General features: G+C 53.4%; 1 protein-coding gene across 1 annotated transcript; it reads right to left on the bottom strand.

Moving 5' to 3' along the window:
• Positions 1–694: 694 nt before the first annotated feature.
• Rnf114 (ring finger protein 114) lies at positions 695–12,444 on the bottom strand. The gene is made up of 6 exons (XM_042702194.1): positions 12,274–12,444; positions 9,314–9,464; positions 5,665–5,771; positions 5,402–5,516; positions 2,377–2,484; positions 695–1,327 (listed from the first exon to the last, which is right to left on the bottom strand). The coding sequence occupies exons 1-6, from the start codon at positions 12,411–12,413 to the stop codon at positions 1,262–1,264; spliced, it is 687 nt and encodes a 228-aa protein (XP_042558128.1). The 5' UTR covers positions 12,414–12,444; the 3' UTR covers positions 695–1,261.
• Positions 12,445–13,183: the final 739 nt, after the last annotated feature.

Genomic DNA, 13,183 nt, shown 5'->3' with positions numbered 1-13,183 from the left:
CTCCTACTCCCAACCCCAGCCACGGGCCACACCTTCCATATTCAGCCTAGAGATGTGAGACATGCAAGAACAAACCCAACCCGCTGCCCCCTGTCCAGTGCAGGATCTACGCCTGCCTGAAGATCGACACCAGCACTTACTAAAGCCGGTACAGGCGTCTGGAGTGCAATGAAGCATGCTCCCGGGGAAAGCTGCTCTTCCCTGTGCTGCCCGGCAGCGCAGACAGCGGTCCCCCATCAGAGGGCCCCCTGCAGGCTTGGGGACAAGAATGTGAGTGCCCTTCCCTCACCTGGCACCTGACCACCTCCCCACTCAGAGACGGCGCACTCCAACCTGCCGGACCTGGCACCCGGCCCTCACATACATGCTTCTGCTAGCCTAACCTAAAAAGGCGCCATGCAGACATTTAAGATGGAACCTGCACATTCTAAGGGTGTGCAAAAAGCACAGGAAAGCTGGGCACTGGTGGCTCACACCTGTAATCCTAGCTATTCTGGAGACTGAGGTCTGAGGATCACAGTTTGAAGCCAGCCCAGGCAGGAAAGTCCATGAGACTTATCTCCAATAAACTACTCAGGAAAATCCCGCAGTGGGGCTGTGGCTCAAATGGTAGAGCACCAGCCTTGAGCAAAAAGAAACTCAGGACCAGCGTCCAAGCCCAGAGTTCAAGCCCCAGGACCAGCAAAAAAAGCAGCAGCACAGGCCAATTAATCAAAGCTTCCAGCATCAGACTGCAAGAAACCCAGAAATGCTCATCCCGGAGGGCTGTTCACAAGCTTTCTGGCTGCTCCCAAAGACCCCCCTGGGAAGTTCCGCCCGTCTGCCGTGCTGTGCCACGGCCGGGTTCACACACCCAGGGATGAGACAGGGGACACTTGTTTTGTTGTGCTATTCACGACCAAGAGAAGGTCCTGGCTGGCTCAGAGGACCTAAGAGATGAACATCGGGTGAACACACGGGAAACAAGAACATGTGGAGGTAAAAGCTGGATTATTCTACAGAACAGGAGGCACAAGTTCCAGGAAGCAGCTGAGGACCAGTAAGATGAGGCCATGTGACAAGGGGGCTCACTGTGGGAAGACAGCCTGGCAAGAGCCCCCGAGGACAGGGGCTCCAGCCTGGGGACCCCCTTCCCGCCAGCAACGCCCTGTCCCACGGCCCGGCTTGTCCCAGGTGTGTCGTAGGGAAGGGGTAGGATTCAGAGGTCTACACTCAGCACGCAGTGGAAGCTCTACAACACGAGACAGATGGCAAGGACCTGCTACTGATCCACGAGGGAGCGCTGCAAGACCTGGTTTATCATGTCCTCTTCATCCACATCATAATCCTGGGGAAAACAGACATGGGGCCTCTGAGAAGAGTCTCACTGAGTAGGACCTTGGGGCCACCAGGCCCGACCACACCTGCAGTACAGCAGAGAACTGGCCAATCACTTCATTCTTAGCAAGATGACGGAGGCAGGGACGGCAAGTGCTGGTGCACACCAAGCACGCCACACGCCTCACCTAGCTTGTGGGAGCCAGACACACCCAGTTCTGGTGCTGCTCCCAAGTGCTGGCCTCGGTGTCCAGTAGAGAACAGGGCCACACTGTACAGCAGACGCTGTACCAAAACCAACTAACCACACCGAATTACAGGTGCAAGACAGTCAGCACGCCTGTCTGCAGCATGGACGGAAAGTGCAGTTATCCCGCATCTGCGCTTCAGACAGCATCAGACTCATGACGAATATGCTTTAAGACAATGTGGGAAAGAACTTTCTTCCCACATTCTGAAACACCGCTGTCAAGAACAAACGTTTAAGCCAGACACCGGCAGCTCACGCCTGTCATCTTAACTACTCCGAGAGCTAAGGATCACAGTTCAAAGCCAGCTCAAGCAGGAAAGTTTGTGAGACTCTTATCTCCATTAACCACCAAAAGGCCAGAAGTGGAGCTGTGCCTCAACTTGCAGAGTGAGCAAAAAACAGTGCTCAGGCCAAGTTCAAGCCTCAGGACCAACAGAAAAAACAAAAAAACAAAGAAAACAAATACTGGGAGTGAAAGCCAAAGTGCGGCTTCGTAAATACCTCATTTTCCTAAGAGTGAAGGAAGAGGGACGATGAGGGAGCTCAAGTCCTGGGACCAGCATGAGCAGGCATGCAGGCGCACACACGCACGCATGCACGCACGCACGTGCACACACACACACACACACACACACACACACACACACACACACACACACACGGAGACCAAGGAGCACACCTCACCGTGTCTGCCTACATGACTACACATCCCACCCGACGCCTCAGCACGTCGCCCACAGCACTGCCGAGCCCCTCCCCTAGCCACAACCGGAGTGGCGTGTCACCACGCTGGGGAGGGCCAGACTCACCACAAACGTGTCGTAAGAAAACTGGTGCCGGCGCTGGATGTGCTGAATGAAGTTGGCGCTGCGGTAGCTGGGGTCCCCCCAGGGCATGGAGGCACAGATGGGGCAGACCTGCCGTGAAGAAGAGGCATCGGAGACAATGCCCTGACCTCGGCCTCCAGGGCCAGCGCCTGCCCCGCCTCCCAGGACACACTTCCTGACCCCGCAGTCCAAGGCCAGCGCCTGCCCCGCCTCCCAGGACACACTTCCTGACCCCGCAGTCCAGGGCCAGCGCCTGCCCCGCCTCCCAGGACACACTTCCTGACCCCGCAGTCCAGGGCCAGCGCCTGCCCCGCCTCCCAGGACACACTTCCTGACACCGCAGTCCAGGGCCAGCGCCTGGCCCCGCCTCCCAGGACACACTTCCTGACACCGCAGTCCAGGGCCAGCGCCTGGCCCCGCCTCCCAGGACACACTTCCTGACCCCGCAGTCCAGGGTCTGGTCACTCATGTGGTGAGCATTCCAAACCGCTGCACAGCTGGACGACAGTGGCTCACGCCTATAATCCTAGCTTCTCAGGAGGCCAGGATCCAAGGATGGTGGTTCCTAGCCAGCCTGGCGGGAAAAGTCCATGAAACTCTTCTCTAGAATCCATCACAGAGAAAGCCACAAGTGGCCCTGTAGCTCGAGTCATAGAGCGCTTAGCTTTGAGCAAAAGGGCCCAGGCCCAGAGATCAAACCCCAGGGCTGGCAAAAAAACAAAAACAACCGCATTGTGAGGCTCCAGCTCTAGGTAATGGGTGTGAGTAAGAAGGCGTGACCCCGCCCTTGCTGAAGCCCTGCTGTAGTCAGAGGCCAGCCCTGCGGAAGGCCAAAAACGCAGTCTTCTAACCTAGCACAAAGAAGGGCTAAAGGCACCCGAAACCAAGGAACAGATGAGCGAGGCCAGGGAAGTGAAAGCAGCCTGCTTGCCATGTGTCCGATGCACAAGTGCGCACATGGGTAAGCAGGCTGCTCGTTCTTCGGGCTGCCCCGAGCCTGCTTCCCCTGCACCCCCTGCACGGCAGCCCCGTGGCCGGCGTGGTGCAGCGCTCTGTGCCCTGAGCATAGGCAGCAAGGGCACTTTCTCTCATGCCAGGCAGCGCACCCCCCATTTCTCCCCCCCCCCCCGCCCCGCCCCCCAGGTCTGGTGCAGACTTCTCTGAGGCCATGGCAGAGATCTAGGCAGCTAGCTGACAGGACTGGCGTCATGGCTGGGCACTGGCCCCTCCTACTTCCTGAACCCCAGGCTCTGCTCCCAACTCCTGACTTCAGGGAGCACTTGGAGCCTAAGTTCGGATTGCTTATCTGTGCTAGAACAGTGGACGCCGGCCCGGGACACAAATGCTCAGTGTTCCTTGACTCATCAACTGCCTCCCCAAACCCAGGGCAAGTCACTTGATTCCAGTTTTCAAGTCCACAGAATCTTTGCCTTCCTAAACTCAGGGGGGCCCATCACCCAGGCCTGCCAGGTCACCCCTCCCACTTGCAGGAGGAGGAACAAGACCCCTTCCAATGATCTCCCATCTTCTTTTTTGGATTGGTCAAAGGGCTTGAACCCAGGGCCTGGGCACTGTTGCTGAGCTCTTTTGCTCAAGGCTAGCACTCTACCACTTTGAGCCACAGTGCTACTTCTAGGTTCTGTGGTTAACTAGAGATAAGAGTCTCATTGACTCTTCTGTCTAGGCCAGCTTTGAACCATGATCCTCAGACTTCAGCTTCCAGAGTGGCTAGGCTGGCTGGCATGAGCCTCCAGCTTCTGATAGCCTACTTCTTACACAAGGACCTAGCTACACACAAAACAAGTAAATTTTACCCAGGAAAAATAGCAGGGGCTGGGAAGGTGGCTCAGTGGTAGAGTGCTTGCCTTGCATGCCTGAGACCCTGGGTTCGATTCCTCAGCACCACGTAAGAAAAAAGAAAAAAGCCGGAAGTGGTGCTGTGGCTCAAGTGGTAGAGCGCTAGCCTTGAGCTGAAGAGCTGAGGGACAGCGCCCAGGCCCAGAGTTCAGGCCCCATGACCAACAGTAAGAAAAGAAAGAAAATCTAAAGCAGAAAGATTGAGTCCAAGAGTTAGAGACCAGCTTGGGAAACATAGCAAAGGCTGTTTCAAAAAAAAAGGAAAATGCTTACAAAGTCCTAGATATAATGGAAAACAAGGACCCCAAGACTAGCATCACATTTCAGCAGATACAGAAGGGAAAATAGGCAAAAACCAGAGCTGGAGGGCAGAACGCTCTCCACCATCTGCTATCTCTCCCTTCTTCCCTCCAACTCATTTTTTTCTTTTTCTTTTTTTGGTCGGTCGTAAGGGTTGAACTCTGGGCCTGGGCGCTGTCCCTCAGCTCTTCAGCTCAAGGCTAACGCTCTACCACTTGAGCCACAGCGCCACTTCTGGCTTTTTCTGCTGATGTGGTGCTGAGGAATCGAACCCAGAGCCTCATGCATGCAAGGCAAGCGCTCTACCACTGAGCCGCCTTCCCAGAAATTCTTTTTCTTTTTGAGCACAAAGAGGCCCAGGCTCCAGAACCCGCAAAAAAATGTTTTTAGGGTACTCTAAAGTATTTAGTGGGCAAAGGGTCATGGTACTTAGCTTAATTCCAAATAGTTCAGAAAATATGCATATATAAAGTATGGCCAAGCAAATATGGTAAAAGGTGTGTGTCAATCCTGGGGCTTGAACTCAGGGCCTGAGAGCTGTACTTGAGCTTTTTTGCTCAAGGCTGGTGCTCTATCACTCGAACCACAGCTCCACTTCTGGCTTTTTGCTGGTTAACTGGAGGTAAGTCTCATGGAATGTCTTGCCTGGGCTGGCTTCGATCTACGATCCTCAGATCTCAGCCTCCTGAGTAGCTAGGATGACAAGAGCGAGCCACCAATGCCCCAAAGTAAAATGTTATTTTCTAGCTGAAGAACCATCAGAGTTCATTGTGCTAATTATGCCAATTTTTTTGTAAGTTTGAGGTTTTTCCCTTTCTATTAAAAAGAAAAAAAAAAAAGGTTCCCTTACCACAGGTTTGGTGTCCGTGCTATGGGACAGCCTGCAGTGCTCCACCAGCCCTTCCTGGTCAAAGTTCTTCTCGGGGCAGTAAGGACAGGGAAAGGTGTATCGGTTTGGGATGCTCCTGAAAGATGAAAAACGCAACCTCATGTCTGAACTGAACATGAGTGCCCGCTGCCCCCAATACTTGCATTCTTGATTATACTTCCCTACATTTCCCAAATCCACACACTTGCCGAACATCACCTGTTGAAGGAGACTCAGTCACTCACCTGGGCTGAAGGGATGCATCCTTAGTGGTGGCCTTCACACCTTCCATGATGTAATTCTGGTATTTGGAACAGGTAGCCACATGGGCCCGGATTTTAGACAGGAAGAACTTGATGAGAATCAGAGCCCACAGTTAGTGAGGACCTTATACCAGGCATAGTCCCAAAGGAGGTTGATAAAAACTAGACCTACACCCCCCAGTGTACAATCCCAGCACCCTCCTATGCTAGTGGACAGAAGCCCTGTCAAGTGTAGGTTTTCTACTCCTGTCCAGGCTCAGGTTTCACCAAATCACAATTTCCATTCTGAAGTAATTCTACGGCAAGTTTGCTTTGCTTACAAACATGCTTTCTGCTTACAGTTGGGCTCCAAACCCAGGTATGTGTTAAATATTTTCTACCCTGCACTAAAATCGATCCTCTTCTAGCAGCCAAGAGCCATATTCCACGCTTCTTACAGCACAGAAAAGTGCGCACTGAAGCATAAGAGATAAAGGCTAGTAACCTTGAAAGTATCAATCAGATTGTGATCAATAATCTTAAAAAAAAAATTGAAGCTGTGTAATAGTAAGATGAAAAATAAGAAAATAAAACAGAAAACTCCAGGAATGTTTCTGGGTTTGGGGCCTCATACATGCAAACCATGTGCTCTGCCGCTACCCTGTGTATGTGTGCACGTGTGCAGTACTGGGAGTACTGAGGAAGGAACTCAGGGCCATGTGCTCACCTGAGCGGCTCTACCACTCAGCTTCACCTCCAGATGTTTTGTTCTTTTCACCTCTGAGATGAGTTCTTGCTATTATGCCGCAAACTTTAAAAAAAAATTCTTTTAATAATTTTATTATTGCTTATGTGGTACTGAGGAACTTAACCCAGAGCTTCATGCTCTCTACCACTAAGCCACCTTGCCACCCTCAAGCCTCTATACTGGGCAATCCAGTGATAGGTTCATACTACCACATCTGGCCTTTTTTTTTTTTTTTTGAGGGGAAGGGGTGTTCACCTTTGTACACCTTTGCTTACTTGGCTGGCACTCTACCAAAGGAGCCATACCTCCAGCCTTGCTTTTTGCTGGCATTTTGTAGATGGAATTCAGAAAGTTTTCTGCCCAGGCTGGCTATGAAACCTCCATTCTCTGAACCCAGCATCCCAAATAGCTAGGATTACAGATGTGAGTGACTGGTTTCTGGCAACCTTGCATGTTACTAAAGAAAAACTTTAAGGAATGAAGAAGCCTATGGAGAAGAAATTTTTGAAGCAGATACCTGTAATCCTAGCTACTTAGGAGACTGAGACTTAATGATCAAAGTCTGAAGCCAGCTGGGGCAGGAAAGTCCGTGAGACTTTTGTGTACAGCTAACCACCAGAAAACTGGAAGTAGAGCTGTGGGTAAAGTGGTAGAGCGCTAGCCTTGAGCAAAAAAAAAAAAAAAAAAAAAGCTCAGGGACCTCACTCAGGTCCTGAGTTCAAGCCCCAGGACCAGCACAAAAAAATAATTAAAACAAAATAAAATGGAGAAAGTCAAAAGCATATGGGGAAGGGTGAGGACACGTGAAGGAAGGGTAAGTTCTTAGGACATTTTTATTTTACAATCTTGAGTTTCTAAATTAAAGGAAACCATAAAAAAAAAAATCTCCATTCTGGTTTACCAGCTCAAACACTTGCTGACTTCAAGCTGCCAACCAAGGAGTCCCAATTAGAGAGATGGAGCCAGAGACACACAGCTTGGAATAGTGGCCCATAAGCCACACAGTCACCCCACAGAAAGGAATGCTAAGCTACACCCACAGTTAGGCCACTCACTGTGTTGCTGGCTCATGGTAGAGATCTTAGTTATGTGAAGGCCTTGAGCTACATCCCCAGCCCAAGAAAAAAACTGCCACATAAGCTGTCCAACAAATAATTATAAATAGTTCACAGTTTCAAAAAACAAAACCAATCTACTCGGTGTTTGTAAATCTTTATATCTACATTTGTCAATAAAAAAATTCTCATAATGGGGGCTGGGAAGGTGGCTCAGTTGTAGAGCACTTGCATGCTTGAGGCCCTGGGTTCGATTCCTCAGCACCACATAAGCAGAGGAAAAAAAAAGCCGGAAGTGCCACTGTGACTCAAGTGGTAGAGTGCTAACCTTGAGCTGAAGAGCTGAGGGTCACCGTGCAGGCCCAGAGTTCAGGTCCCAAGACCGACCCAAAAAAAAAAAAAAATTGTCATAATGGGGCTGGGAAGGTGGCTCAGTGGTAGAGCACTTGCCTCTCATGCATGAGGCCCTGGGTATTGAACCCAGCACCACATAAACACAAAAAGCTGGAAGTGGTGTTATGGCTCAAGTGGTAGAGTGCTAGCCTTGAGCTGAAGAGCTGAGGGACAGTGCCCAAGCCCAGAGTTCAAGTGCCACAACCAAAAAAAAAAAAAAAATGTCATAAGGCTAGGAATATGGCCGGGCGCTGGTAACTCACACCTGTAATCCTAGCTACTCAGGAGGCTGAGATCTGAGAATTGAGGTTCAATGCCAACCTGGTCAGGAAAGTCCATGACTCTTATCTACAATTAACCGCCAGAAAACCAGCCGGAAGTGGTGGGACAGTGCCCACGCCCAGAGTTCCAGCCCCATAACCAACAACAACAACAACAAAAGGCTAGGAATGTGGCTTAGTGGTAGAGTGCTTGCCTGGCAGGCATGAAACCCTGGGTTCGATTCCTCAGCACCATATAATCAGAAAAAGCCGGAAGTGATGCTGTGACTGACGTGATACAGGGCTCGCCTTGAGCAAAAGGAGCTCAGGGACAGCGCTCAGGCCCTGAGTCCAAGCCTCAGGACTGGAAAAAATAAATCGTCATGAGCCAGGCTCATGGTGGCTCACATCTGTAATTCTAGCTACTCAGGAGGCTAAGATCTGAGGATCATGGTTCAAAGCCAGCCCAGGAAGGAAAGGCCTTGGGACTCTTTATCTCCAATTAGTTACTCAAAAACTGGAAGTAGAGCTGTGGCTCAAAAGTGGTACAGTGCTAGCTAACCTTGAGCAAAAAGAGCTCTGGGACAGCACCTATGTGCTGAGTTCAGAACCACAACCACACCCCTTCTCCCCTCCAAACAGTCATGACTTTAAAACCAACGTCATCACTGGAGAAGAAGACAATCAGAGCTCTCTCTCTCTCCACAGCAGTTAAAGTGAGCTTGGACACAGTCTTAGTGTCAGATTTTGCACTGAAATCACGTGACTGCACACTGACCTTTGCATCCCACTTCCTTTGGTAAACAGCTGAGTAGCTGAACCATTAGTTTATCTCTAGTGCTACAGAAAAAGGGTCTCTCCTTCAAATTCGCTATAGTAGTTAACTTTTTTGACTAATTTCACTATATGTTTTTTTAAATATCATGAAATGTCACAGTCTAATTAAAATTGTGCATGTTTTGGAAAATGAGTCTTATGGGCCAAAAACTGGGACAATTGATTTCTATGGCTTTCAAAACTAAACCAACTGATGGAAAAAGAAAATGCAGTAAGGTTACAACTCAAACAGCACAGCCATCACCGTCAGGAGGGCGCGCTGTCACCTAGGCACAGTCTGGAGAAGGGACATGGGCAGAGCTCAGGGTACCCCATCTCAGCACGGAAAGACATCGACTCTTCCATGTTCTCCCACATACATTCTTACGGCAGCCATGGCAAGAAGTCTCTGTGCTCTCGATCTGCCGCTCGAGCTCCACAGCTCGGACGCCAGGTGCCAGAGCGCTGCGACACACACCACAGAGAGGTTTCTTCGGCTTCAGACATTCCTGCAGGCATGCAGAGCAAAAGCTAGAACAAGACATACAGAGAACCTCTGTCATGCATTGTGGAGACAAAAAGACAAATGTGGCTCAACTCTTAACAGACACCAATGAAAAATGGACTAAAACCAACTTGTTCCCTGTGCCCAACTCAACACCAAGTCCTTCTAGGACAGACATGCTGCAGTGGGGTCTACCAACACAAACCAAGTGCCATGCTACCTGGCCAGAGGTGTGGCCGAGGTTTAAAACCTCAACACCTACACCAGAAGAGAAGACTAAGGGTTCTCTCCTGTGGAACAAGGCGCAGTTCCTACCACCAGGGCTGCTGCAGGGACGTGCGGTGAGCACACATGGAACACACAGTCGATGGGAAATGGTATCAGAGAGGTGAGAGCAAAGCAGCATGGGAACACAAGGGCAGTGGCAGCTAACGGCAGCTAGTTGTAACCCAGGCTGGGGCTGGCAGCCCTCCAGAGGCGGCCCCCATGACCAGCCTTCAGAGGCTGCAGTTGGTGGAACAAGAAAACAATCCCAGGCCCGAAGGCTTAAGACACACAGGCACTTGAGGAAATGATTTTTCCTCAAAAGCCAACTATCCACGCTTCAGAAAAATAACTGGTGCTTTGTGAAGAGAGCTTTTAGTGTGTTTTAAGGCGAGGAAAGATGAGAGGAGACCAAGTGCAAACCCAGCAGGATGACTAACGCAGGGCTGTGAAGGCCTGACCGCAACACCAAGAAGGAGCCAGGAAATGATTCAGGCAGGGAGGCAGCGTGACCTGTGGCTTACTGAATTTGTTAAAGAAGTCAAAGATGACAGACCTTCCGCCCTGAAGCCAGGCAGGTGGTGACACTGAGATCGGTTAGAAGGAATGGACAGCAAAGCATGAAGCTGCACCGGGCAAGCTGCCCAAGCTAATAGACTTTTAAAGCAGCTTTAGCAAATCTGCCAGGAGGGCTAAGATGAGGGAGTGGGAGGCTTCAAGCTCAATTCTTGCTACCAGCAAAGGGAAAAAACAGGTAATCTGCAACGTGATGTTTTACTTTCTCATTTTCTTTCCTCTCAACAACCTTCCTCTATCATTAAGCTATACATCCATGCTGCCAGGCAAAACTCCAGGCCAGGCTGGGTGGGTGGGTGGGGTGTAAAAGGATCTGTTCATTCACCCCTCCGGACAGGGTGGAGGCGAGACCCAAGCCGCTGCTAAGTTCTAAGTGGAGGAAGGTGCTCACGTTCATTTCATTGACTACACACAGGAAGGAAGTAAATCAAGGCAGAGCTGGGGGGGGGGGGGGGGGACCTGGACCGCAGCACGTCACAGAGACCTGACAGTGAAGGCAGATGTGGACGTGGATGCAGAGTGCCAGACAGCTGACACCACACGCCAAGCTGTGTGTGGAGGGCAGAGAGCAAGGTCTGTGGGGCTGTGATGTGTGAGTACTTGGAGAAAAGACAAAAGCATAAGCAATGGGCAGGTAGGAAAGGCAGACAAGGATAACCAAGAGGGAGCTGGAAAGCCAACCCCAGCTACTGAGGGCAGCCCAGTGTACCCTACGCATAGCATGGCACAGCTCACCAAATGGTCACAAGCCCCTTTATGACCAAACGATACCCACACAAGCCTGTTTCTAGACTGTGTGTCTTGGGCCAGCTTTCAGTTTCTACTTCCTATTAACACCCTTTCCAGTTCAGCCTTCTAGATGCCCTACCCTTTCTGCCACGGGGCTATTTCGAAATTCCCTTTTCTTGGGCACCTCGCCACCTTCCCTACTCCAGACGGAGGAGGATGGAGGCGTTTGGGGCTGCTACACGCTGCCACAGACGCAGGGCCACCCAACTCCCGACTCCAGTGGGGGGAGCGGGGAGAGCAGAAAGCTCGGGGGTAGATCTCAGGGAGGGCCTTCGGTGTGGTCATTGTCTTCAAGCAGCACAGGGCTGCCGGAGGTGAGGCCGGTAACCGGTGCTGGGAGCGGGCAGGCTGGAATCTCATCCTGCCCTTTGCCTCCCGCCCCGGGGCAGGTTCAGCCGGCTCAAAGAAATCTGGAAGAGTGCTTTTTGATTGGGTCAAGAGTTTCCTAAAGGTGAATGCCCACCCGCCCCGGGGCGCACTGCATCTGCCCCGGGGCAGAGCCACGGGCCTCGGACCCCAGCGGCCGCGCAGTGGGGGGGTCGGGGCAGGACGCGAAGGGGCGCGCCCCGCGAGGAACGGGCGAGGGGAAGCGGTGGTGGCGGAAGCGCACGGAGGCTGGAGGGGCCGCGGGCAGCGGAACTGGCAAGAGGGCGCCTCCCGCTGGACAGCGCCCGGTGGGCGGCGGGCGGGGAGCCCGGCCGCGCCTCCGCCCCGCGCCCGCCCGCCCGCCCGCCCGCCCGCCCGCGGGCGGCAGGCCCCCGGAGCCCCAGCCCCGAGGGTCTCCGCCCCGCGCCCGCCCGCCCGCCCGCCCGCCCGCCCGCCCGCGGGCGGCAGGCCCCGGGAGCCCCAGCCCCGAGGGTCTCCGCCCCGCGCCCGCCCGCCCGCCCGCCCGCCCGCGGGCGGCAGGCCCCGGGAGCCCCAGCCCCGAGGGTCTCCGCCCCGGGGCGGCCCCGCCGCCCGCCGCCCGTTTCCCGTTGGAACGGCCGGCAGAGCCGCGGCCCCCGCCGCCGCCGCGCGCTCGGGACGGCCTCCCTGCCCCTGGGGGCCCCCGGCCCGCCGTTCCCGCAACTCCAGGGCGCGGTGCAGCCCCGGCGGGCCGCCCCGGGGCCGCCGGGGGGCCGCGAGACCCCCGCTGGGCCGCCGGGGACCCCGCCGCCGCCGCCCTCGCACCGCCCCGCTCCCCGCCCGGCCGCGCTCGCCGCTCACACGTGTCCGCAGGGCACCTGCACCGGCTTGTCGTACACCTCCAGGCACACGGGACACGTGAAGCGGCCCAGGGGGTCCGCCTCCGCCGCCGGCCGCGCCAACGGCGTAACGCCCTCCCGACACTGCTGTTGCGCCGCCATCTTGCCGCCGCTGAGCGCCCCGCGACGCGGAGAAGGAGCCGAGGGGGCGGGCCAGGGGGCGGGGCCTACGCATGCGCGCGAGGGCTGGGGCGGGCGCGGGGCTATGTGATAGGATGGGCGGGGCCGTGTGGGCGGGGCCGAGCCGGGGGTGGGGCTTTCCCGGCCCAGCCGCAGGATGTTGCGTGACCCCAGCTGGTAAGACCTAAAAAAAGAACCCAGTACCTGGTGCACGCGTACGTGCACCGTGCAGGGTGCACACCCCACACTCCTCACCCACAAAAAGCGCGATTAAATGGACGTGTACCGTTTACACCGTTAAGTTTGGGGGCAATTTGTTACCCAGGAACAGACTAATAGGACTTTCTTATTGGGTATTAAGTGTTCTGCAGTCTTTTGTTCTGGTTTTTACTTTTCCTATTTTTGGTTCTGGGGTGTGAACTCAAGGCTTTCCCATCTGCTCACCTCCTCACACAGCTGGGTGAGCCTGCCACTAGCCCAGTGTTTTTCTGCTATTTTGGAGCTGGAGTCTTGAAGACTCGTTCTGTCCTTCTGAACTATGTGGGCGCCGCCCTGACCTACCTTTTCTGTTTCCAAGATTTTATTCTGTAGAGCTGTGATGTCCAATACTTGTAGCTGTGTAAGTCCCATTTATTAATTTTTTTGGCAGACCCAAGTCCTTGTACACATTAACAAGTGCTCTACCACTGAGCTACACTCCTTACGCCTAAGCTGAAATAGATTTAAGCTGGCAAATTAAAAGTTCAATTAAA

The sequence above is a fragment of the Dipodomys spectabilis genome, unplaced genomic scaffold, assembly GCF_019054845.1.
Source record: "Dipodomys spectabilis isolate Male_0828 unplaced genomic scaffold, ASM1905484v1 ptg000317l, whole genome shotgun sequence".
Classification (NCBI taxonomy): domain Eukaryota; kingdom Metazoa; phylum Chordata; class Mammalia; order Rodentia; family Heteromyidae; genus Dipodomys; species Dipodomys spectabilis.
This window is presented reverse-complemented; position numbering and strand designations above follow the sequence as displayed.

Excerpts from the sequence above, each read along its gene's own strand:
- Rnf114 (XM_042702194.1), bottom strand. The coding sequence starts at position 12,413 with ATGGCGGCGCAACAGCAGTGTCGGGAGGGCGTTACGCCGTTGGCGCGG. Across the intron at positions 9,465-12,273 it reads CAGGTGCCCTGCGGACACGT|CTTTTGCTCTGCATGCCTGC; the intron begins GTGAGCGGCGAG and ends GTCTTGTTCTAG. Across the intron at positions 2,485-5,401 it reads GCACGGACACCAAACCTGTG|GTCTGCCCCATCTGTGCCTC; the intron begins GTAAGGGAACCT and ends TCTTCACGGCAG.